Source organism: Salmo salar, chromosome ssa13, assembly GCF_905237065.1.
Source record: "Salmo salar chromosome ssa13, Ssal_v3.1, whole genome shotgun sequence".
In the NCBI taxonomy this organism is placed as follows: Eukaryota; Metazoa; Chordata; class Actinopteri; order Salmoniformes; family Salmonidae; genus Salmo; species Salmo salar.
Genome location: NC_059454.1, coordinates 35,631,548 through 35,658,088, shown reverse-complemented (window position 1 = coordinate 35,658,088; position 26,541 = coordinate 35,631,548). Strand labels below are relative to the sequence as shown.

The following is a 26,541-nucleotide window of genomic DNA, read 5'->3' as shown; positions in this document are numbered from 1 at the left end:
TTTCTTGCTCTCTTTCACTACTCTCTCTTTCATTAGTTTTGATCCCCTCAGATTTATCCTTTTATTCTGTCCTGTTTTTCAGTCTCATATTTCTTCCCCCTTTCTCTCCCCTTCCAAACTAAAGGAACACTTCACTTTATCACAATTTACTTTTTCTCCTCTTGGTTAAAAATAATAATTATTGATATTGCAGACACACAGTTGTCGTGCGTTTGTGTATAAACTTTTCATTTCAATGTTGCCTTTTGTTTCTTTTCACTCTTGTTAGAAAATAAAAGTTTAGTATTGTTTTAGGAATCTTTTGACTCCTGTCCTTTTTTCCATCATATTTTCTTTTCAAGAGGTTTGACAGAATAGTGAAATTTGTGGTGCTGAATCGATCAGTACACTCCTTGTGTTGTGAACCTAAACCACAGGTGTAGTTGTCCCTGAGCTTCAGCAACTCCCTTGTGACAGTTTTGAGCATGGTGGTGTATGACAGAATATGCGAACAATTCAAAAGGACGAAATCACTTCAACTATTTTGAATTAACAAATTATATAAAAAGCTTTTATTGTAAAACATTTATGGACCAGACATCACAGTATACTGAACAAACAGCCACATTGTTTTCTAGTCTAAGAATTAAACAAATTAAGAACATGTCACATCCACAATTTCACACCAACTTTTTGTCACGTTTTTTGAAGTATGTTACTTTTAACATTTATAGTCAACATGCAAGTAATCAAATGTCAAAGAACTACTTTCAACTCCTCAGATTGTGCTGTCATACTGTATAAGTAACTCCATCGCAGAATACCATCGTACCAGCCATCAAGAAGACACGTTCAAGAAGATTTCCTCAACTCTCAACCACCAGAGATGGAGTTGTCATGTTTCCTGTGCTGTGGGATTTGGTGTGCTTTTTTTCCCTCACTGTGCTTCTCAATTTATTCATATTGAAACGTGCTTATCAGATCTTACCACAATGTCGACGTTTCATTCATTAGTCAGTCATTTTGTCCTTTACTTTGTTCTTGTTGGCCAATGTCCTTTGTATACTCTGTAAATGCCATTCACAACCTTATCAGTGGGCATTCATGGCACTATCCTTATAAGAATGGTATAGCAAATAAATGCTGGTCAATAGCTACAGATTGGTTTATTTCACCAGCGCTTTCTTTTCACTTCTGTTGCCTACCTGCCTACATTCATAATTCTCTCAGGCAGAAATTACAGCTTGCAATATGGGTTACTGGTAATTATGTTCTCTTCTACACTGCACCACTCTCCCTTCCCCTCTCTTTTACTTCGTCACAGCTGATGGTAACTAAGGAGAAGGTTGTACAGTCTATCACCCAATCTCTCTCCAATATGCAGTGACAGATCACAGTAGACAGTTGGTTTCTTTCCCTTTCCAAAGCAACCCACTTCCTCTGGACCATTTATTTCAATCACTCCTACACTTCCTCTCTACCTCACTTTGTTGGTCACCCTCTCCTCTCTTTTCTTTCTCGGTCTTCCACCCTCTCCATTAGACAGTGGTGACTGACAGCAGAGGGTTGTAGACCTTCTTGCCGTCAGGTGACCTGGTTCCGTGGGCCAGCAGTTCCTGGATGGTGATCCAGTTGTCCAGGATCCTACGGCTCCGTTTCTTCTGGCTCCTCCTGTGGCTCAGCTCCAGGATGGTAGTGGGCTCCTGTCCATGCGGAGCCCCCTGTTGTCCACCGCCACTGGACTCCCTGTCCCTCTCCCTCAGGCAGTCCAGCCTGCTCTGCATCATAAACTCCCTGCGTCTGCGCTGTTCCCTGGCCCTGAGAAGCTGCTGCTTCCTTTCCTCCTTGGACCAATAGCGGCCCATCTTCATCTCGCTGACGGCGTCGTCGTCCGTGGTCATGCCGCTGCGCTCCTCCCGGATCTTAATGGCCCGGGCCTTCAGGAGGCGGTCCCTAACGGGCCGCTTGGCAACATAGCGGGATCCGTCGCTGCGTACTTTGACCTTCCACTCCATACGCGGCGAGGTCGGCGGAGGCAGGGGAGGGGGGATGGGTAAGGATGGCATGGACACAGGGCCCTGGGGGATGTCCTTGCATGTGCTCCCCAGGCTCATGGGACTCTCGCTGCCATCCCTGGGTCTCTCCAGGCCCTCGGATGTGGAGGGGGACCTCAGCTGCATGCAGCTCTGGTAGCGCAAGGGGATTCTGGAGCCAGAGTGGCGGCGGGACAGATAAGGGCTGTTCTCAGCGCTACGCCCTTCCCTCCCCTCCACTGTCCCATTGGCTTTGGGGCATCTCACCCCTCCGTCTGACCCCCTCCTTGCCCCCCCGTCGCGGGACAGGGATCTGAACTTGGCCCCTCTCGGGCTAGAGGTCTTAACTTCCGCTCCCCTCCTGTGTGAGCTAGGGGAGTAGGGCTGGTTCAGGTTAGCCTGCCCCCTCTCACCCCTGCCTCCCCTCTCCCTGTGCCGGCTGGGGGTCCGAGACGGCAAAGAGGCAGAGTCTCCCCCCTCCAAGCTGCTGTGGCCATGTGCAGAGGGGGAGGGATACTGTTCGCTGACCAGAGGGGTGCTCCTGCAGCTCTCCCCTCCTGTGTTGTAGGCGCTGGTGCTGTCCTTGTCGGAGCGCTCCCTCTCAGGCAGCTCATTAATGTCTGACAGCTCATGGTGACAGGACTCCTCACTAACCAAAGGAGCCAGCCGCCCAGCCCCGGCCCCACCTCCAGCCCCACTTTCTTCCTCCAGGGGCCATGCCTTGAGACAGCGCTCCCGGAGCTGCTGCATCTTCTGGGCCCTCAGGATGTTACGACACTTGAACTCCAGGTGGCGTAGCTCCTCTTCCACGAGGGCCATCTCATGCTGCATCAGGGTCTCATTCCTGTTCACATCCAGAGGAACCCCCCCATCACCCCCATGACTCCCCTGTCCCCCATGACCCCCATGCTCCCCTAGCAGCAGAAGAGCATTGCTGTTCTTCTCATAATAACACTTGATCTCCAGGAGCTCCCTGTACCTCTCACACTCTTCTTCTGTCAGACCCGGCATCATCATCATCACTGGGTCAGCTGCGTAGACCCTCTCCCCTGCCAGGTCACCACCTCCTCCCCCACCCAGACAGTCCAGACCCAGTAGAGAGTCAGTGCTGAAGTGGAACTCTGTGGAGTGGCCATGTAGAAGGGGTGGGGTGTCCCTGTCCCCCTGGCCAGAGTGGAACCTGCGCATGCTGCCGGGGGTGTTGGTGGCGTTGGTGGTGGGGGCGCTGGTCTGGTCATCTCCTAGTAGGTCGTGTTCTGAGGACTCCTCATTGCGGGTACTCTCGTCTGTACGGCCCACCCCGCTGTCCAGCTCCTGGCTGTTACTCAGCAACGTGTGGAGCAGGCCTGGAGAGTCACGGTGACCTCGCCCACGGACCACCACCACACCACCCCCACCCACGACCCCTGGTCCTTCACCCAGCATGGAGGCCCTGTTCCTCAGCTGATGGGGGCTGGGAAGGTGGACAGCATTATCCAGAACCTCCAGGTCCAGTTCATCTGGGTCGAGCTGGTTGTCATTCTGAGTTGGAGAATGTGTTTCACGGATTGTGTTTATTTTGTTTGATTGCCATTGTGGTTTCGTTATTGAGTTGAAGGTGTCATTGAGGCGGGAAAAGGGCAAAGGAGAAAGGAAAAGAAAGATTGAAATTATATATTAGATTGAACAAGTTCAATTTCTTGTACTCTTGGGAACCTCATACAACATGTTACAGAGGTATGTCTGTTAGCGTTTATCTCAGTCACTAGATGGCGGTAGGACCTAAGGTAATGTGTGATTTCATTACCATTTTAAAGGCATTTTTACTGAGGGGTATTTTCCACTGTGCTGTCTGGATGAAAAGAAGGAAAATTGGGCCCATCGTTAAATGTATGCACATGCATGCCCACCCACCCACCCAACTATATGCATGCATGCACGTGCACTTACAAGCACGCGTACACACACAAACACACACCACCACTCTGTGCGGTGTTTTTACTACCAGTGAATAGTACAGGAGAATTACAAATTGCTTGTTTTAATTTACTCCCTTTATCCAGATCCCCCTGAGATATTGATTAAATGTGTATGCTTTAATTCAGTAAACAAATCACCGCTCAGAGTGGAGTTGATTACATTTAACCCTTAGAAACCTGGACCCAGTTTTCCTTGCATAAACAAAATCAGAAGTGAAAGGAGACTCCAAATAACGTATTTCTGGAAAATAAATATAAAAACTGTTGGTATGCAAAAAAATCTATGCTAATGTGTGGTTTGCATCACTTAATGCCCTATGTTTCATATATATAACAAACTTTCAAGTGACTGAATATTTTTGCTCATAGTGTCATTACAAAGATCGGCCACCAGATGGTAACAAAAGTGTTTATTGCGATCACATCAAGTTACTCCTTTTTATGTATTGATCATGTACAGACACTTTACCAGGTGTTTAAAGACAATGTTACATATATGTAACATTGGGCTTTAAAGGGTTAATTGATTTGGTTTACACTTGAATTGTTTAACTGGATTCAGGTTGAGAGATATTATTACTCAAAAAAAAAATCATTTCATTATTTCTCTGTCGCTCTCTCTTGCTCTTTCCAGACCGTTGAATAAATCCTTAATATGTGCTCATATATACCGTCCTTGGATGATCCCCATCTCTTCTCCTCTCTTCACTATGTGTTTTCAATGTGAGACTATACTTTATCGATGAATCTTATTATTATAGTTTTATTTTTTGTAAGATTACATTTGTTGTCCTTTTTTTTAACAATACTAAACATACACAAACCATTAATAACATACAGACGCACACAAACATTCATAACATCACCCCTGCACAGACCCGCCTGCTCACACCCCCATCTCCCCCTGCCACATGGCCTCAAACTGCACTATTTTGTTTCTCTCCGTCTCCCACACAGTTTCAACATTTAGATAATAAAGCATTAGGCCTTTCCATTGTGTTAACGATAGAGGATTGGTTGAGTTCCATTTTTTAAGTATATGTTTTTTGCATGATGATTGACTAGAAAAATATCTTCCAACCCATAGGATATCTCACTGAAGCCTCATATGCTATGTCTTGGAATAGGCAGACAGACAGAGTAAAAGTACATTTACACTGTAATACTTCTGACAGCCAACTTTCCAACTCCACCCACAACTCATGGGCTTAATTGGGGAATTTTGTCCCTTGTGTAATGCATTTGAAACATTAGTTTTGTTGGTGCTGACATCTTCAGGACAGGAATACCGGTTTACTTAACGGAGGAATAAACACACATGTTCATCATTGGTGTCTTAACCAGAACGGGGAAAATGCACTTTATTTATTTTCGCACATGCGCAGTCATACATCTCTCATAGGGCATGACTGTACCAGTGTAAGAACACAACTCAACAACATATTAGTCCACATGCCAACAAGTTTATACTGGATTAAGCATACATTTTCGTTACCTGCAATTTCGTTAGTTACAATAAAGAGGGAAAAAAGTATTTGATCCCCTGCTGATTTTGTACGTTTGCCCGCTGACAAAGAAATGATCAGTCTATAATTTTAATGGTAGTTTTATTTGAACGGTGAGAGGCAGAATAACAACAAAAAATTCCAGAAAAACACATGGCAAAAATTGTATAAATTGATTTGCATTTTAATGAGGGAAATAAGTATTTCACCCCCTCTCAATCAGAAAGATTTATGGCTCCCAGGTGTCTTTTATACAAGTAACAAGCTGAGTTTAGGAGCACACTCTTAAAGGGAGTGCTCCTAATCTCAGTTTGATACCTGTATAAAAGACACCTGTCCACAGAAGCAATCAATCAATCAGATTCCAAACTCTCCACCATGGCCAAGACCAAAGAGCTCTCCAAGGATGTCAGGGACAAGATTGTAGACCTACACAAGGCTGGAATGGGCTACAAGACCATCGCCAAGCAGCTTGGTGAGAAGGTCACAACAGTTGGTGCGATTATTCGCAAATGGAAGAAACACAAAAGAACTGTCAATCTCCCTCGGCCTGGGGCTCCATGCAAGATCTCACCTCGTGGAGTTGCAATGATCATGAGAACGGTGAGGAATCAGCCCAGAACTACACGGGAGGATCTTGTCAATGATCTCAAGCCAGCTGGGACCATAGTCACCAAGAAAACATTTGGTAACACTACGCCGTGAAGGACTGAAATCCTGCAGTGCCCGCAAGGTCCCCCTGCTCAAGAAAGCACATATACATGCCCGTCTGAAGTTTGCCAATGAACATCTGAATGATTCAGAGGACAACTGGGTGAAAGTGTTGTGGTCAGATGAGACCAAAATGGAGCTCTTTGGCATCAACTCAACTCGCCGTGTATGGAGGAGGAGGAATGCTGCCTATGAGCCCAAGAGCACCATCCCCACCGTCAAACATGGAGGTGGAAACATTATGCTTTGGGGGTGTTTTTCTGCTAAGGGGACAGGACAACTTCACCACATCAAAGGGACGATGGACGGGGCCATGTACCGTCAAATCTTGGGTGAGAATCTCCTTCCCTCAGCCAGGGCATTGAAAATGGGTCGTGGATGGGTATTCCAGCATGACAATGACCCAAAACACACGGCCAAGGCAACAAAGGAGTTGCTCAAGAAGAAGCATATTAAGGTCCTGGAGTGGCCTAGCCAGTCTCCAGACCTTAATCCCATAGAAAATCTGTGGAGGGAGCTGAAGGTTCGAGTTGCCAAACGTCAGCCTCGAAACCTTAATGACTTGGAGAAGATCTGCAAAGAGGAGTGGGACAAAATCCCTCCTAAGATGTGTGCAAACCTGGTGGCCAACTACAAGAAACGTCTGACCTCTGTGATTGCCAACAAGGGTTTTGCCACCAAGTACTAAGTCATGTTTTGCAGAGGGGTCAAATACTTATTTCCCTCATTAAAGTGCAAATCATTTTATAACATTTTTGACATGCGTTTTTCTGGATTTTTTGGTTGTTATTCTGTCTCTCACTGTTCAAATAAACCTACCATTAAAATGATAGACTGATCATTTCTTTGTTAGTGGGCAAACGTACAAAATCAGCAGGGGATCAAATACTTTTTTCCCTCACTGTATGTTCCAACATTCCCTCCATCTTGTGTCAATATCAGTTATTTTTAATTGGTTCCAATAGTTCATATTTTTTTCGAGGAGATTGTCAGGCAGATAGGCCCTCTGCAAGGTTTTGTTTATCTTACCTATCATATGAATAGCATTTTCTGACTCAAATAGGATTGCTCTGACATCCAAAAGATTTCAAATAGAAATATCTTGATATGAAACATTTAAGTTGCGTGTATTTCAAAATATCTACATTCGTCAGTCCAAAATAGCTTTTTAAGGATTTAATGGAAATGCATTGATTTCCTTTTACCAAGTCATGTACAGTTCTATGCCTTTAGTTTTCCATGTGGACCAATGTATCTGTGAATTCTGAAAAGCTATCCAAGGATTGTTCCATAGGGGTGTGTTTTCAGGGAGTGATACTGGTTCTTGTAGAATCCGTTTCATTTTCTTCCATATTGTTATGGTGTTCCTATCCATGACATTGTATTGTTATTCTAGCTGCAGTTTTAGTCTACCCTGCATCTCACGTCTCTCTGCAGATTCGAGGGTGCCAGATGAATAAAGGGAATTTGAGGGTACTTGCAGTGGTGACTTTGTCTGGGTAGCAGCCTACATTTAATGGCCCTCTCTTAAATCTGCCCTCTAGCTCATTCTGGGCTGAATGTGGACTGCATTCTGATTTCAACACTCTGAGTGTGTCTCAGAGCACACACACATTTGTTTTTGCATGGCTGTGTGTGAGAAGGTATATTGGTGTGTGTCTATGCCTCATGCATCACTCTCAGTATAAAAATGGTAAACTATGCCGTTCCATCTGGAGGTGTGTGTGTTCAGTGACTACCCATTTGCTGGGTGTGTATATATATATATTATGGGATGTCCCGGGACTGTGTCCTTCTGTCTGTTGAGCTGTGACCTTGAGGGAAACAAAGCAATGCCACATTGGCACGTACTGAAAACAACCAGGCTCTCCCTCTCCTCGCTAGCTATCGCTCCCGTCCAGCTCCGTTTCTCCCTATCTGTCTCCCTCTTACTCCTCTCACCTTTCCTGTCTCCTTACATGGGTTAACAGGGTACGGGGAGATTCATAGTTCCAGTCTTATTTCTTTTACACAAATGGTGTGTCTCTAGTGTAGAGGTTCCGATATGACCTTTCTTTATGCCATTTCTTATGTCATTTCTGTTAAGAAACTAGTTGACTTGAATTTGAATGAATTTTGGTGTGAAGAATGAAACAACTTTGGTGGTTATATGGTATTTACTGTACTGTAGTTATCCTGGTCTGGGTTGGTTTGTTTATATGGTATTTACTGTACTGTAGTTATCCTGGTCTGGGTTGGTTTGTTTATATGGTATTTACTGTACTGTAGTTATCCTGGTCTGGGTTGGTTTGTTTATATGGTATTTACTGTACTGTAGTTATCCTGGTCTGGGTTGGTTTGTTTATATGGTATTTACTGTACTGTAGTTATCCTGGTCTGGGTTGGTTTGTTTATATGGTATTTACTGTACTGTAGTTATCCTGGTCTGGGTTGGTTTGTTTATATGGTATTTACTGTACTGTAGTTATCCTGGTCTGGGTTGGTTTGTTTATATGGTATTTACTGTACTGTAGTTATCCTGGTCTGGGTTGGTTTGTTTATATGGTATTTACTGTACTGTAGTTATCCTGGTCTGGGTTGGTTTGTTTATATGGTATTTACTGTACTGTAGTTATCCTGGTCTGGGTTGGTTTGTTTATATGGTATATCAGATAGTAAACCAATTCAGAGGGTCTCTCACCTCTATTTCAGGCCGGGCCAGGAGCAGGGAGATGTTGGTGCTGTCCTCCTGGGTCAGAATGGCCACCGCCTCCTCTCTGTTCTGGATGTCCACCCCGTTTATCTGAGACATATCAGAAATGTTCTTGTCTGACCCTGCTTTCTGCCATAAATTATAATAGAACGTTACCTAAAATGTTCAACAATCCTACCTGTAATATTCTATCCCCCTCTCGGATACGGCCGTCCATAGCAGCTATACTATTGGGGTTGACCTGGAGAGAGAGAGGATTAGGTTAGCTGGCAAACAGGCGATCAGAGCGAGGATAACCATCCTCCTCACCTCGCCCACATAGATCCCCAGATCCTCCTCATCATCTGTCCGGTAGCACACCGTTAACCCCAGTTTGTCCTGCTGACGAGACTTATACAGCTCCACTTCCTATTGAAATGTGTGGCAGACAAAACACACAAGTTAAACACATGAACACTGGTAATGGAGATGGAGATGGCATGAAGAATGGGATTGCTGTTGAATTACACGGTAGGCAATTTGATTTGACAGGAAAATGTGGCCTCACCTCGTACTCCAACTCATCCTGCCTGAGATCCACCTCGTGCTGAGTGATGTCAAAGTAGTCATTGGGGTCATAATATTCAGGCTCTAAAAGGCTGAGAAAAAAACATAGAGAATATGTCAGTGTATCAACATTTAAGCAGAACTACAAACGGCAGAGCTTTCAAACATCTAATGGAAATTGAAAGGTAAATTGAATTCTCTCTCTCACACACACGCACACTCCACTCACAGCTCGTTGAGCAGGTTGGGTTCCAGGATGGGTGGCAGTGGAGGGGAGGGGGGCGGGTGAGGGGGCGGGGCTCCACCTTGGTGGTGGGAGGTCCTTCCCAGAGTCAACATGTGTTGGAAGCTGATGTCAGTCTGAGTGCCGCTGTCCACACAGTCAGTCAGCCCCCCTGGAACTGCTGCTGTCCCATCCAGCCCCACTAGTTGCCCTGCCAGACCAGCCCGCCGCCGGGCCCCCCTTTTCAACACGTGAGACAGCAGGGGGTCTCGCACATCCAGGGTGGGGTCCCGTGAGAGACAGGACAGCTCCTTACCATTCACCTAGAGGAGGGGAGCGAGACCAGAGGTCAGATAGGAGAAGGTCGTGGAAAAGGAGAAAAAAGGAAGAGTAGGAGAGTGTTGTCTAGAACCCAAAACGGTTCTTCGGATATCCCCATAGGAGAACCCTTTGAAGAACCCTTTTTGGGTTCCATGTAAAACCCTTTACAAAGAGGGTTCTAGATGGAACCCAAAAGAGTGCTACCTGGAACCAAAATGGGTTCTACCTGACACCAAAATGGGTTCTCCTATGGGGACAGCCAAAGAACCCTTTTGGAACCCTTTTTTCTAAGTGTGGTGAAGAATGATTAAACACAAAGGAGTACCAGGGCACATACAGAGGGAGACGTGGAGAAATTGAGAGAGAGTAACACAAAGATGGAAAACAAGCAGTTTATAGAGAGAAGGGGCAATGAGGGGAGACAGTGTGTGATTACAAAACAGGTGCACCCAACAGGAGTATAGATAGCAGACTTTGAGCCACATTAGAGGATCTCTCGCTAGACATACAGACAGACCAGGTTAGTTCACTGTGTGTTAGACTGAGCCACAACACAAGGACTGAGGAGGAGAATACATGAACGCAACACATACAGACAGGCCTAAAACACAGAACTAGGGTTAGACAGCCAACAGATAGCCGTTGAAGATAACAGAGAATAACACAGTACACCTCAACACATAGGGAAATGTGTAGGTTTAGTGTATGTTCATAATACACACATCACATGTAGGGTTACAAAGGCACATCACAGTACGTGGTACATTTCTCTCAACTTAAAAGGTTTTGATATCACACAGCGGGGGAGAAGAAAAACTTTATACTGAGACCTTCAATCGACCTTCTCCGTCAAAAGGACACAGCGGGTTACTTATTTGACCCTTCTGTTGAGAGAGGGGGGGAGAGCAATGGAATCATTAGAGAAGACAAGACTTACGTTAATAGGGTAGGTTCTGAGGAAAAGGTGAAAGTGCAATGTTGTTGTAAGGAAATGGGTTATTACTGGTTGAGAGAAATGCTGCCTGTTGGTAGACTAATCTCTGTATTATTCCTAAATCCCTCTGCATGTGTCTAACCATGCTGTACATGATCCTCTCTCTAGCCTCATTTATACCTTGTGCTAACATGTGTCCTTTGTCCTGATCTTGTCCACATTCTGATTGTTTTTCATTTTCAGAAATATGTCTACACATGGTATTAAAATGTGTCTCTTATCAATCCACTGTGTACACATTGTGACCACATTTCCTGTTCCCTCCCTGTATGCCAATTATTTGACAGCTATTCTTTCAAAATAATATTTATTTTCCCTATTTTAATACACATTTTGATGTCATAAGTCAATGATGCCACCTGTCAATGATTTCAGAAGGTGGGATAATGATGATTTAAATGGTTTCACTGTCCAGATCCCTCTACACTTGCTAACATATGCCTGACTACCTCCGTAGGTAGTCACAATGCGTCTTTTAATCGTCTACACCTGTCTGGAAATGTGGGCACAATCAGAATGTGGACAGGATTAGGACAGAAGATGCATGTCAGAACCAGGTATAAACTGGGCTTCTGTGAACCAACACAACTCAGTCACATAGAATACATCAAACCATCACAACTCAGTCACATAGAATACATCTCTGTGTAAATCAACGTGTGCCAACCCAGCCTAATAGATAAACCCTCTCTAGTTTCCTATATCTACATGTCTGTGAAGCCAGTTTCATAGTTCTCTCCTCTCTCTCTCTCTCTCTCTCTCTCTCTCTCTCTCTCTCTCTCTCTCTCTCTCTATCTCTCTCTATCTCTCTGTATCTCTCTGTATCTCCATATCTATGATGTTTGCCCCCTGCCAGTTGCTACAGATAAAGGGGGATTTATAATTAGGGATTATGGGTGTAGATCTGCTGGGGGAATCAGATTGAAATAGCTGGGATGTTGATTTTGAGGCGACTGAACTTTCTCTGTGAGAGAAGCAGTGATCCTGGTAAACTGATGCAAGACCCCCCCAACATTACGTTTGTTAAGAGGTGAAACATCAAACCACCATTTACACCCCTCTGACCAAATGGTAATGTGCTTTTTGGTGTTTATACAATCTGCTGCTTGAAGTCATGAGCATACTGCACACAGCTGGGTGAATGTGCGTGAGGGTGTGTCACAAGTGTGTCTCCATATGTTTTAATGGAGACCTGTAGACAGTATCGAGGTACTCTGAGTGACAGAAGACAGACACCTGGGCATACAGATATTGTGTTAGTGCATTCATGGTCACACACCGACCTTGGCTGTCTGGGGATTTCCACATCTTTATACCCTGCTTCCATGCCTCCATCGTTCCCCTCTCTTTTCCTGTCCCCTTCAAATAATTGCAATTCAAATCGATGTTCCCCTGTGCAGTCAACCACAAAAACGTTCTTGCCACATTTGGTTCTGGCCCTCCATGCCTTTCTGTACCTCCTCTCTCCATGCCTTTCAGTACCTCCTCTCTCCCTCTCCATGCCTTTCTGTACCTCCTCTCTCCCTCTCCATGCCTTTCTGTACCTCCTCTCTCCCTCTCCATGCCTTTCTGTACCTCCTCTCTCCCTCTCCATGCCTTTCTGTACCTCCTCTCTCCCTCTCCATGCCTTTCTGTACCTCCTCTCTCCCTCTCCATGCCTTTCTGTACCTCCTCTCTCCCTCTCCATGCCTTTCTGTACCTCCTCTCTCCATGCCTTTCTGTACCTCCTCTCTCCATGCCTTTCTGTACCTCCTCTCTCCCTCTCCATGCCTTTCTGTACCTCCTCTCTCCCTCTCCATGCCTTTCTGTACCTCCACTCTCCCTCTCCATGCCTTTCTGTACCTCCTCTCTCCATGCCTTTCTGTACCTCCTCACTCCCTCTCCATGCCTTTCTGTACCTCCTCTCTCCCTCTCCATGCCTTTCTGTACCTCCTCTCTCCCCTCCATGCCTTTCTGTACCTCCTCTCTCCCTCTCCATACCTTTCTGTACCTCCTTTCTCCCTCTCCATGATTTCTGTACCTCCTCTCTCCCTCTCCATGCCTTTCTGTACCTCCTCTCTCCCTCTCCATGCCTTTCTGTACCTCCTCTCTCCCTCTCCATGCCTTTCTGTACCTCCTCTCTCCCCTCCATGCCTTTCTGTACCTCCTCTCTCCCTCTCCATACCTTTCTGTACCTCCTCTCTCCCTCTCCATGCCTTTCTGTACCTCCTCTCTCCCTCTCCATACCTTTCTGTACCTCCTCTCTCCCTCTCCATGATTTCTGTACCTCCTCTCTCCCTCTCCATACCTTTCTGTACCTCCTCTCTCCCTCTCCATGATTTCTGTACCTCCTCTCTCCCTCTCCATGATTTCTGTACCTCCTCTTTCCCTCTCCATGATTTCTGTACCTCCTCTCTCCCTCTCCATACCTTTCTGTACTTCCTCTCTCCCTCTCCATGCCTTTCTGTACCTCCTCTCTCCCTCTCCATGCCTTTCTGTACCTCCTCTCTCCCTCTCCATGCCTTTCTGTACCTCCTCTATCCCTCTCCATACCTTTCTGTACCTCCTCTCTCCCTCTCCATGATTTCTGTACCTCCTCTCTCCCTCTCCATACCTTTCTGTACCTCCTCTCTCCCTCTCCATGCATTTCTGTACCTCCTCTCTCCCTCTCCATGCCTTTCTGTACCTCCTCTCTCCCCTCCATGCCTTTCTGTACCTCCTCTCTCCCTCTCCATACCTTTCTGTACCTCCACTCTCCCTCTCCATGATTTCTTTGCTCACACTTCTTTCCAAACCCCACTCCCCTCCCATTGTGTCTCCCTCTTCCTCTCTCCCTTTTGTCTCTCTTTGCCCCCCCCCTCTCTCTCTCTCTCTCTCTCTTTGCCCCCCTCTCTCTCTCTCTCTCTTTCTTTCTCTCTCTCACTCTCTATATCACTCACTCACTCACTCCCTATATCGCTCTCTCTCCTCATGCTGCCTCAGCACTCTTCTTTCTCCAGCCCCTCCCTAGAGGATACAAAACATGCTCTTATATCTGTGCCGTTTCCTTCCCTTGCCCGTTTGTCCTTCCTATACTAATGACTCTCCATACATCTCTGTCTCTCTCACCCTCTTAATGAGTTCTTTCACTTGAAGACAAAATAAGAAACCTCATTTTTTTGCATGGCATCTTCCGCCACGCCAAATGGAGTTAACAGTGTGAAGCCTGACTGTATTTTTTATTTGCCAAGTCTGATGAAATTGTCCCTTTACAAAAGCTTGTCCTGCAACTTGTATTTTTTTCCTCTCTCTTCTTTTGTCTACACATGATAGGAACCAGGTGAGATGGAGCATTTGAGACAATGAGTTGTTTTTCTCCTGTAACACCATCATCAGGACCAATGAGGGATAGGGTATATAGAAGACCAGCCCTTTGGCCATTGCTGACAGTCTGAGAACACTTAGAGAGAGGATGGAGGGGGACGTCGCTGCATTCATTATCAATGAGAGGCAGTGAGATTGCTTTGAGGATGGCTTCGTACAGGTTCATGGTTGTTGTGCATTAGATTGGAAGGATAACTCATCTTGACGTGTTGTGCAATGCATTATACATCCACTGGTCCATTATGTCAGCTGATTTCATGACCTATAACCTCTGACCTTTGCAGTGTCTCACATTATCCAATGACAGTCAAGACGAATTGCCAATGAGAGAGAGAGAGCAGGGTGTGTATTGCTCATTCTTCCATTAAAGTTATATTAAATAACAGGCGTGAATTGAGACTGAGTTCCGTACCGTTATATATTCCTGTTATTCTCTACGTTATTCGGAGTAGCACAGTAGGGGGGTGGTTGGGAGAGGCTGTGGAACGAGGGGTGGGGTGAAAGAGAGAGGGAGATGAAAGAGAAGCAGGTAGTTCAAAGGGATGAGAGAAAAAGCGAGGGAGAGGTGCTGATGGAGAGCAGCACCGGGGGAAGGGGAGGTAAAATGATGAAGGGTGGTGAAGAAAGAGGAGTGGAATACAAGGACAAAGAAAGAGGGAAGGAGCTTTCGAGGACTCGTAGATTGTAAGTTTATAATACAATTTTTCTCATTTTGGGTGGGAATGTCTCATAGCTCCATGCTTGTTGGTAAAGTAAATAGTGGAAACACACAGAGGAACCTCCAGGGAGATGTAGTGGTAGAGGCTTAATGAGGTTTTATCTCGAACCTTTTAGCTGCAGTTTGATGGAATATCTACAGTACACCAGACTCTGGGTGGTGTACTGTACACCCAACCCAAACATATGAGCAGTAAAGGAGGATTTGACAAATGTATCGACTCATAAACTCTATACTGACTCGTATTCTTCCCTGTGAATAATTTAGCTTATCACTAAAACAATTTGCATAAAAATGAATAATAAACAATCCAAATGGTTTCCCTCCTTCTTTTGTAATGACTGCGTGCTGACCATGCCCTGCTGCCCTGCTGCCCTGCTGCCCTGCTTCCCTGCTGCCCTGCTTCCCTGCTGCCCTGCTGCCCTGCTGCCCTTCACATATTCAATTCTACTTGTTGGGTAATTGATTTTTCTCATCTCTCATGCTTTGAAGGGTCTAGTCCCCTCTTCACAAAATCAATTATATCTGGAGACATGCTCTGCACCGTCTGGTTCTAACCCCAGCTGTTTGATATCGCAGGAGGACATTTACACAGGCCAATGGGCAGTGGTTGAGCTCAGACAAACAAAGATGAGCTGCTATTGACTTGGGGACTATTCAAACATTCAGGGAAATTGGGAAACTAATAAACTAACAAGCATATTTTGGGTTAATAGATTGATTCTCAGAAACACCATTATCAACAGAGCTATCAATATCTACACTCTAAGAAAAACATTTTCCAAAAGAGGTCTTCGGCTGTCTCGATAGGAGAAGCCTTTTTGGTTCCAGGCCGAACCCTTTTGGGTTCCATGTAGAATCCTCTGTAGAAAGAGCTCTACAGAGAATCGAAAGGGTTCTACCTGGAAGCAAAAAGTGTTCTTCAAATGGTTCTCAAAAGGGCTGAAGAACCGTAGATAGATAGATAGAAGATAGATAGATAGATAGAAGAACCGTAGATAGATAGCATAGGCTAGAGTGTAGGCAGATTAGTTTTTCTTGTATTTTTTAAAGCTTATTTTGGAGCTGTATGTATTTGTTATTGTCTAAGAAAGTGGTAATGTATATTCTCTCTCACACACACACACACACACACACATACACACATACACATGACCAGACATACAACCCATAAACCCCCTCTCCTCCCTTTATGACCTCCAACCTAATCACACACACACACTTAATCATACAAATACAAATTTACCAGAGAGAGGTGTTCCCATGGGAGAAGATACAGGCCCCATGATAAAGAGGCAGATGAGTTGAATAATAAAAGTACCAAGCCAATTAGTGAGAGTCAACAGATATTTCCATTTACAGATCTTTCTCTATGGAAGGCCCATAGACCGTGAACCCAGGAAAGGTTTATCTTCGTCTATGGGAAAATCATATCTATAAAAGAGGTTTTATAATTTATGTATGAGGAGAATTCCCTCTGAATGTGACTGTCTTTTCGCTTAGTTTTTTCAGAGCAAGAGAGTGATGGAAGACAGAAGGAGACAGAAGGTGGAAGCGGAATCTCTGTGGGTGTGACTGTGGAGAGCCATTTAGATATTTGTAGCCAGAGAAGAAGTAAGTCAATACACAGATGCTGAGAGGAAGAGAGGAAGAGGGGAAGAGAGACAGATAGGATTCAATCTAAGACAGGTGAAGGAGACAATGAGAGAGACAGATATTGGTTTGGATACAGAAACATGTCTGAGGGCAAAGTCAATCTCAATGTCAGGTTGGCATATCACGGCACTCATCGTTGGGATATGTCAATATAATTAAATTGTTTTTTTATGTGCGTTGATATGAGTGAGTGAGCGTGTGTGTGTGTATGTGCGTGCATGTCATCTGTGTATGTTTGTCTGTGTACTCTATACACATGTTAGTAGGTTATCTGTGAGTGGCCATGTGTTTGCACAGTGTGTATGTCAGAACTTTCAGTATGAAAAAGGCACATTAGGCTTGTTTAATGACTTCAGTTGCCGTGGCAACGGCCTCGCATTGCAACCCATTCTACAGAGAGGGAGAGCGAGACCGGAGGAGGTAGAGACTGAGGGGCGGAGGGGGAGACTGAAGAGGGGTGGGTGGTGCAGCACAAAATGGATACTGTGCTCACTGTGTGGTGTAGATACATGAATGTTCTGGTTAGTTTGCTATGCATTACCCATAAACTCAACTAATGCTTATTGTAAATACATAGACTCATGTAGGCTGTAGACACTGATATATGAGGTGACCTTCACCACTTTCACCTGGGGAGTGACAGGAGGCAGAATATAAAATATGGGTGTGTACCATACACAAGACATGTGCACCTATTGTACATTAATACGCTCCTCCGGCAAGAGAAGATTGTATTCAGACAGACAGAACTAGCCTTTCAGTTGAACGTTATGTTTGCGTTATATGTAGAGTCTAAATTTGAATAATAAGCACGAAAACCTCAAACATGCAGTGTTTTAGAAAGCAATGTAATTATGCAAATGTATTTTACGCAATGTGATGTTTTTTTTTTCTTCCATGATGACACATTTTAATTGTTGGTATTTTATTTGGCATCATGGAGTTTAAAAACAATCAACCTTCTGTAGAAATTCTGTATTTACAACATTGCCTGGAGTTCTTTCAATTCAATACATTTAATTAAATAGAAATACAAAGGGCCTTTGGATGGATAGCATATTTTATGCCTGAATGTTACTCTCGGTGTGACATTCAGAAGCTTCATCTTCTGCAATCAAACCGTCAGTGTATTCTGTTTGGAATGCTGATGGTCTATCTACATGCCTACCTGCTCCTCTAGACACACCATTTGCCATCTGGCCTTCCCAAGTTGGGAACACCGATCACCCTATATTTCTGCCAATAGAAGGGGTGTCGGTGTCTCAGTTCTGTGTCTCCTATGTCTATCTCTAACCTCTGTGGTCTTTGTAAGCATTGGGTACACGCTTAGAAAAAAAGGTGCTATCTAGAACCCAAAAGGGTTCTTCGGCTGTCCCCATTGCAGAACCCTTTTTGGTTTCAGGTAGAACCCTTTTTGGTTCCAGATAGGGTTCTAGATAGAGTTCTACCTGGAACCAAAAAGGGTTCTACCTGGAACCAAAAAGGTCTATGGGTGTCACATCCTGACCAGTAAAATGGGATATTTGTCATTGTAGTTTGGTCAGGGCGTGGCAGGGGGTGTTTGTTTTGTGTGTTTTGGTGTTTTTGGTTTAGGTTCTATGTTTTCTATTTCTATGTTTAAATCTAGTTTTCTATTTCTATGTTGGGTTTTTGGCAATGACCTCCAATTAGAGGCAGCTGGTTGTCGTTGTCTCTAATTGGAGGCCATATTTAGTTGTGTATGTTTCACTTGTGTTTTGTGGGTAGTTGTTTTCCTGTATAGCCTGTGTTGCCTTACGGAACTGTTTCGTCGTTTTGTTTAAGTGTTATCTTTAAATAAATTAAGAAGATGAGCACTGCCTTGGTCCTATCCTTACGACGCTAATGACAATAGGGATATCCAAAGAACCCTTTTGGAACCCTTTTTTATAAGAGTATACAGACTGATTGGATCACAGAGCAAACAGACACGCTCCTTGCTACATCACCCAGATGGGGCAGAGAACAGCTCTCTGCTGCTATGGCAGAGGAATCAGTGATAAACCACCAGTGTTTTACTCCCTACCACTCCCTGTCTGGATCTCACACAGGGGACTCAGTCTGCCAGTCTGTGGATTTTGTTGTCTGTAAAAGCTGAGCACATTTTTGTATTACTTGAGCTCGCTTCCTTGGGCATACCTTTATGCACAGCTTATTACACAATTGTGTGAATGCTTGATCAGTGAAGTGATATAATTTTCCACTTTATCAAAACACTGACCCCGCATGTGGGCTCTGTCATCATGGCTGACCTCTGTATTGGGGTCACTGAATTTACTGCCATTCTCCCTTACATGCTCCAGACTACGCACACGCGCACACACCCACACACACACACACACACACAGACACAGACACAGATACACACACGAGGGATCAGCAAAGCCACACAAGCCTACCTATTCATCCCAGCTCTGTGAAGCGTTCAAATCAATTACTCCTGTCACCTGAGGGCAATCAACAGAAACAAAGTCCTCTCCTCCCTCCCTTCCCCTTTCTTTTTTCCATCTTGTCCTCTCCTTTCTTTGACTCATTACTCTACCACTGGCAGTGCTCATGTCATCCCCTGTTGTTCGCTCCTATGGCTTTGCCTTGGGCACCAAGTGCAGTTCTGATGACTGGTACAGACTCACATGTTCGGACTCTGTCATAAAACCATAAAAATAGAATAACACATACAGTATATATCACTATGCATTTGACAGATCATGTTGTGATTGGATATTGAAGCTGATTCCTGGGTATTATATTTTTATGTTTCATTTTTATTCAGTCTCACAGGCATTACCGCTAAGCAAAACCAGCCCTTAAAGTTGATTGACAGCCTGCACGTCACACGGTAACGTCATTTTGAATATTGAACAGCTTGCTAGAGACCATTTCTTGCAGTGGCTGCAGCTCATGCCGCGTTCAGAACAACTGGGAACTTGGAAGTCTCCGACTTTCAACTTCAGTGCGTTCAAGACAACTGGGAACTTGGGGAAAAAACAAGTTCCGACTGGGATTTATTTTTTGAATGGTTGTCCAACTCGGAATTCCAAGTTGGAAACTCGGGCATCTTTCTAGAGTTCCGACTTTCCGACTTGAAGATCAGGAGTTCCCAGTTGTCTTGAAAGCGGCAGGTAGCCTAGTGGTCAGAGGGTTGATGGGCCAGTAACCGAAAGGTTGCTGGATCGAGTCCCTGAGCTGACAAGGTAAAAATCTGTCGTTCTTCCCCTGAGCAAGGCAGTTAACCCACTGTTCCCTGGGCGCTGAAGACGTGAATGTCGATTATGACAGCCCCCTGCATCTCTCTGATTCAGAGGGGTTGGGTTAAATGCAGAAGATGCAGTTAGTTGTACAGCTGACTAGCCTTTCCCAGTCCCCTCTTTCTGCCGATGTAAAGTTTGTATCTGTTCCATAACATGGGGCTTGTGAAAGCCGTGTTTTTCTGCACATGAGAGGATCCGGACAAAAAAATCATCAGGAAATTGTCTGTAAAACCCGAACTATTTGAGTTACAAACTAATAAGTCACCACCATTAAAAGATGAGACTAACGAACACGGCCACAGAGTTTCTAAACCCAGAGGCACAACACCGCGAGAATTCCGGGAACACGAAACAGACCAGGCTGGGGATTGGGATTTGAGACGACAATGAGATAAGTGAAAAATGATTCCTTAGTTCTTAATTTTCTAGAAATCTCAAGGCACAACCTGGATTCGAGACGATGTCTTAAGTTGAACAAAACAACTTTACATCGGAGGGCCTTCGCTATGACGGGCTGCACATGCGCAGTTCGATGCGAGACGACCGTTAGACCAGATGACAACCCAAATAACACTGTCGTGTCAGAGACAGTATAATATAAAGATAGGCACAAACTGTTTCCCCAATCGAAATCCCCAATCCCACTTGTTGGCGATGTCATAGCGATGTTTGCTAGCTAATGCTGCCTTCAAAACAACTGGGAACTTCCAACTTCAATGCTTTCAAGACAACTGGGAACTCGGAAAAAAACAAGGTCAAATCATGACGTCAGTAAAAGTCGGAAAGTCTGGGCTCTAGAAAGATGCCAAAGTTTCCGACTTCGAATTCTGAGTTGAATGACCATTCAAAACGATTTTTCACAGTCTAAGCTATTTCCCCCCCAGAGTCCTCAGTTGTCTTTAACGCACTGAAGTTGGAAGTCGAAGATTTCCGAGTTCCCAGTTGTTTTGAAGCTAGCCAACATCACATTGCCTACAAGTGGGATCTGGGATTTTTATTTGAGAAGCAGTTTGTGCCCATCTTCATACTGTATTGTCTTTGACATGAAAGCGTCATTTGTTTTGCTTTACATTTTAGTCATTTAGCAGACGCTCTTATCCAGAGCGACTTACAGTAGTGAATGCATACATTTCATACATTTTTTTTTTCTTTCCCATACTGGTCCCCCGTGGGAATCGAACCCACAACCCTGGCATTGCAAACACCATGCTCTACCAACTGAGCCACACGACATCCACATTGTGGATTCAATAAGCTTTTCGGCAGTTGTCTGAAGATAAATGGCACAACGAGCATAGGGGGTAAAAAATGGCACGAATAAAGTGACCAAACCTGGGTAAAAAAAAATTCTCTCAGATATAGGACAGACAATTCAAAACCTTATTCCTTATGATTTATTTTTGGACTGTCTGTTTTGCCATGTACAAATGTGTTAATCAATGCGTTTATATGGGCTATTCTAAGGCCAAATTCATTTTTTTTCATCAAACACATTTTTAATTAAAAAATTATACCAACAGGGTCCTAAAATTCAAAATCAAATGGCTGAACTATACATTTATTACCATCTTTAAACAATCCAATATGCTAGCTTAGTAGATATTGCGATCGAAGGGCTTAGACCTACCAGGGTTAAACCTACGTAGGCTTTGGAACGTACTCCATTTAATATGATATGTTACAAATGGAATAATGGTGTGGTTACCTAACACTAAAATGAAAGTAGGGAGGATGGGTGGGGGATACCGCGACAGTCTAGCAATCCAAAGGTTGCGTGTTCGAGTCGGTGACAACTGTAGCAATTTAGCTAACCCTTCCCATAACCCTTTTCCTAACCTTAACCTAATTCTCCTAACCTTCTACAAAAATGATCCTAACCTTTGTCGTTGGTTCTCCTAACCTGCAATGTCAATTCTCCTAGCCTTTGCCAGTAGTTGTCCTAACCTGCAATGTAAATTATCCTAACTTTTGTCATTATGACACAACAAGCAGCATGGTCTCAGAGCAAGACGTATAATACTATACGTCTTCCAAGATGTATGAAACATTACGTCCTCCAATTCGTATAATATTGTACAACCGCTTTCCATTTGTAACGTACATAACATATCATACTAAATGGAGGGATACCAATTTACATCCCAAATCCTAAAAATTGGAATGACCAAGAGGCCAGCTTGGCAAAACCTACATAAGACTTGCACACCTAGATGTGCTTGCACATGTACCGTCTCTCAGTTGCTAAATACTGCTGTTGCTTAGGCTGTAACCGTGGCAACCCTTCAGCGCAACCCCTTGACAATAACTATTTTGCCGTTGAGCTAAAACCAAAGCATCTTACTCTATTCCCTGCAGCATCCCAGTGAAAATCTGGCCCCTCAGTGTCTCCCTCTCAGATGTAATTGGGCTCTACAGGGCTTTTCACAATAATTACAATAATTATAACAGAGTATGAACATAGTTATGATTATTAAAAGGACATGATTGCTGCAACTGCGAGTAAAAAAGTAAAAATGTATTTCATCCGTAGCTTATGCCTTATTTAATCATGTAAATGCCTGTGTTTAATGAATCATGAATCCTTGGTAAATAATATAAGAATGAATATGCCTGCATTATGAATTTTGTCACAATAATAATCCTATTCTGTAGATTGATGATGTTGTTATTTTTCTCATATGTTTTGTTCCTCCAAAAATCTGTCATCATTATGGCTGTTGTAATTACATTGTTCATAATCATTTTATTGTGAGCCCCTCTGTAAAAGCTTGCATTGCTTGTTCATGTGGATGGAGTGTTAAAGTCATCGTTGTGAAAATGATCTGTCAGTTGGTTGTGATGGATGATGGACATTAGACCTATATAACGTCAGCATGTGTCAAGACAGCAAGAGAGGAGGAGAGAGGAGGAGAGAGGAGGAGGAGAGAGGAGGAGAGAGGAGGAGGAGAGAGGAGGAGGAGAAAGGAGGAGAGAGGAGGAGAGAGGATGAGAAAGGAGGAGAGAGGAGGAGAGAGGAGGAGAAAGGAGGAGAGAGGAGGAGAGAGGAGGAGAGAGGAGGAGGAGAGAGGAGGAGAAAGGAGGAGAGAGGAGGAGGAGAGAGGAGGAGGAGAAAGGAGGAGAGAGGATGAGAAAGGAGGAGAGAGGAGGAGAGAGGAGGAGAGAGAAGTGTTAATAGAGTTGGTACTACTGTAAGCTAGACGGAAGAGAAAGAGAGAGAGTGAGAGAGTGAGAGAGAAAGCGAGAGAGAACGTGAGATGGCGAGAGGGCAAGAGAGAGAGAAGGCGAGAGAGAGAGAGGGCGAGAGAGAGAGAGAGGGGGAAAGAGAGAGAGAGAGAAAGCAAGAGAGAGAGGGGGCGAGAGAGAGAGAGAGAGAGAGAGAGAGAGAGCGAGGGAGAGAGAGAGAGAGAGAGGGCAAGAGAAAGCAACAAGGGAACAAGAGAAACAAGAGAAAAAGAGAGAGACAGAGAGAGCGAGAGAGAGAATCACTCACCTGGAACATGACCCTGTACTGTTCCTCAGGCTTCTGAACCACACACATGTTGCACCCCATGATGACCTGGACTCAGGCCAGGTGGGGCCAAACCAGTCCAGGAGGTCAGTACCTGAAAACACCCCTCTTTCCCTTTGGGTGTGGCAGTCAGAGAGAGCTCCCCAGCAACCTACAGGGTCTGAGTGTAGACCCCTCTTATGTTAGGGGACCGCGGATTATGAATCCCAGAGGTTCTCTGTTCCCAAAAACAGTCTGTGTCCCTGTCCCTGTGTCCTGTTCCTCTCTTCTTTTTAGTCAGATTTCAAGTTTTACCATCCTGTAGTGATCCATACATTTACAAAAAGGTTTTGAATGTCTTCCCGTCTGTTTCTGTCCCCATCACAGAGTACAACAATCTTTGTTTGTCTTCATAAGCGTGGAGTAGTTAGGTTCAGGTTAGGTTTTGCATGACTCCATCCTGGTCTTTGGATTGGTCAGAAGGAGTAGAAAGGGGAGTGAGGAATGACTAAGGTGACAAGGGAGCTAGTGATGGGTTGGAAAGAAAGACTGACAGATGATCTCTGCTATTGTGTTGTAATGTATCTAAGACGGTCTATCATAACTATATAATGATGATTCAATAACCTAATAACCACTTCTCATTTCTGTGGAACAGTCTCACCATGTGAGCTGTCTCTCTGAACTAGCTGAGGTTTTTCCCAATGGAACTGGAAGTAAACTCACCCATGTTTTTCCCCTGGTCCCAGCACTCTATCAAAGAAACACTTTCAAAGTTTCAGATGCAAACAGGCACCGATATCAAAGAACTTCTCACCTTCTTTTTCCCTTCCCACCTTCTTCACTTTCCAGGTTTAGAAGGATTGCTTCAGTCCTTTCCCAGGTGCCGCTCCTCTTTTGCTCTGGTACTTTCACCTCTTCAGGATAAATGGACTCGTCAGAACCTTTTCATTGGTGCTTATGATCATTGACATTTCCTGGTTTACCTCCATTGAAACTGACGAAGAGGAGAGAGAAAGAATCTACCCACTGAACCATCTAGCCTTCGGCCTGAAACTCAAGCCCTGGTTGTCGAACTAAGATAAACGGTGTGTATCGGGTACACGAAACCCAATAACACACACACTTGCACACGCATCACAGTGAGGTAACAACACACCAGGAAGTCGCTGTTGTCCCAACTACACCTCTTTGCCTGATGATCTGTATCTGTCAGAATAACAACCTCTAAGGACCGCTTTCAGGATGAAGCTCTTTCAGTGAACATGTCTACATACAAAATGTATGTCATTTAAATGTGGAGTATTTGAGGAAAATAGGTTACAGTTGTCTGCTGAAGGGTGTTTGAGACAGACTGGTTGGTTCAGCTAGGTGTTTTGTCAGGTTTCCAGACAGCACTTTTGACGTTATGGTTCATTTATTAACTAATCGAAAGTGTTTCCAATCCACTGGAATACTGGAGGCTACTGCTCCAGGGTGTCACTGAAGAGAAGATTAGAATTCAATTACAGGCCTGTTAGGCAGAGAACAGGAACCATCCTACTTGGTCGTGTTTTAAAAATCAATATCAAATGCACTATGGGATTCAATTGGATGTTGTGCTTGCAGGACTATTATTGGGAGATTCAGGACTCGTTACCATCAAGACCACCAATGATAAGCCATGTGTAAAATACTGTGCTTTTTATTTGAAAGATTGAGGTTAAGGATCTTTCTTTTCCTTATTGAAATGTGTTAATTGATAGTCTTTTACTTTCTCTTCTCCTCTCATTTGTATCTCTCATTCAACCTGTGCTTCCACTGTTAAAGTGGGATAAATCAGTGTATTGACTTCAATCCTGCACTCATTCTTTAATTACCCTCTGTCTTTCTCTCTCCATCTCTAACATGATGCATGCTCAAGTAGAAAGGTACCACATTATACTGTACCCTTGTAACCATTTCTCCATGAGTGTGTATCTCTCCCGCCTCTCCCCTCTTTGTCTGTCTCATCACCTGGGTTAAACCTTTAAGTCTTATCAGTACCTCCTCCAGGAGACCCTGCAGTCTGAACACCATTCAACACTGTACGCTTTGAAAAGTAAACAAGCCACCCTCCTGGCAGCAACAAGGTGTTAGCTTCTGTAATCCTTCCTCAATGCCTCGCTGACTGCACCTGTAATCTCTCCAGACACTCAGTGTAATCCTTAACACTGACAATATATAACCAACTCCAATATAAAAGACTCACACACACAGAGAGAGACATGCACACACACTTGAAAAACCCCTCCCAGTCTGCTAGGCTAGGCAGTAAGCACTAGAGAGATGCCATTAGCCAGTCTAGTTGTAGAACTGTGGCAGACAGTCACAGCAGGTGCTGAAAGCCAAACAGGCGTGTCAAATGTCCCGACGGTTCCTACGCTCTCTCCATCTCCAGCTCCACATAGAGCCTACCATCGCATGAGGATGTATGTGAATTCTATTCTTACCTGGCTACTACTGTAAAAGCTCCAGTTTGAAACCCAGAGCCTGCCATGTGAATGATCTGAGTCAACAGGTATGGACTCACACAGGATGCAACAGACTCAGGGAGGATAGAAAGAGAGGATACGCAAATTGTAATGATGAGGAAGGATATGAGATTCCCTCTTCCAGATTATTGCAATAATCACTTCTGTCCCTCTGTGTCCTCACAGACCTAAACAAAGCTCAAACTAGAGCCCCAGAAAAAGAAAGTTCATCCATCTTGTGCTGCAGGGAGGAAAGAGCATAAATTCAAGAATGTGAGGCAGCAGCTCTGTAGTAATCCACCTTTTGTCTGTTGGTCATTCTTTTAACAACCCACAATTAGGAACAAAAGCGTTGAGAGGATTCCATCCAGGTGGTGAGTAGAGTCAGAGTGTGAAGTGCCTCTCTCAGGTTCAACATAAATCACCATCAGCAAGATGATAGAAATCACTGACGGCTGATTGGAGGATACTCTTGGCTCCTTCCCTCAGGCGAGACGATAAATGCGCTCCCCCACTGCAGCGGGGAACACAAAGGCGGTTCTGCCGCACCATCAAGCATGCCTGCTGCTACTGCTGAATAAGATTCTACTGGATGCAACACTGTTTCTCCCTCCC

The 26,541-nt window shown here is 44.4% G+C and overlaps 1 protein-coding gene across 1 annotated transcript; it reads right to left on the bottom strand.

Moving 5' to 3' along the window:
• Positions 1-536: 536 nt before the first annotated feature.
• LOC106567238 (PDZ domain-containing protein 4) lies at positions 537-26,541 on the bottom strand. The gene is made up of 10 exons (XM_014136291.2): positions 25,906-26,541; positions 24,252-24,351; positions 23,438-23,899; positions 10,799-10,852; positions 9,654-9,970; positions 9,426-9,516; positions 9,188-9,286; positions 9,057-9,119; positions 8,867-8,968; positions 537-3,533 (listed from the first exon to the last, which is right to left on the bottom strand). The coding sequence occupies exons 3-10, from the start codon at positions 23,495-23,497 to the stop codon at positions 1,518-1,520; spliced, it is 2,802 nt and encodes a 933-aa protein (XP_013991766.2). The 5' UTR covers positions 23,498-23,899; positions 24,252-24,351; positions 25,906-26,541; the 3' UTR covers positions 537-1,517.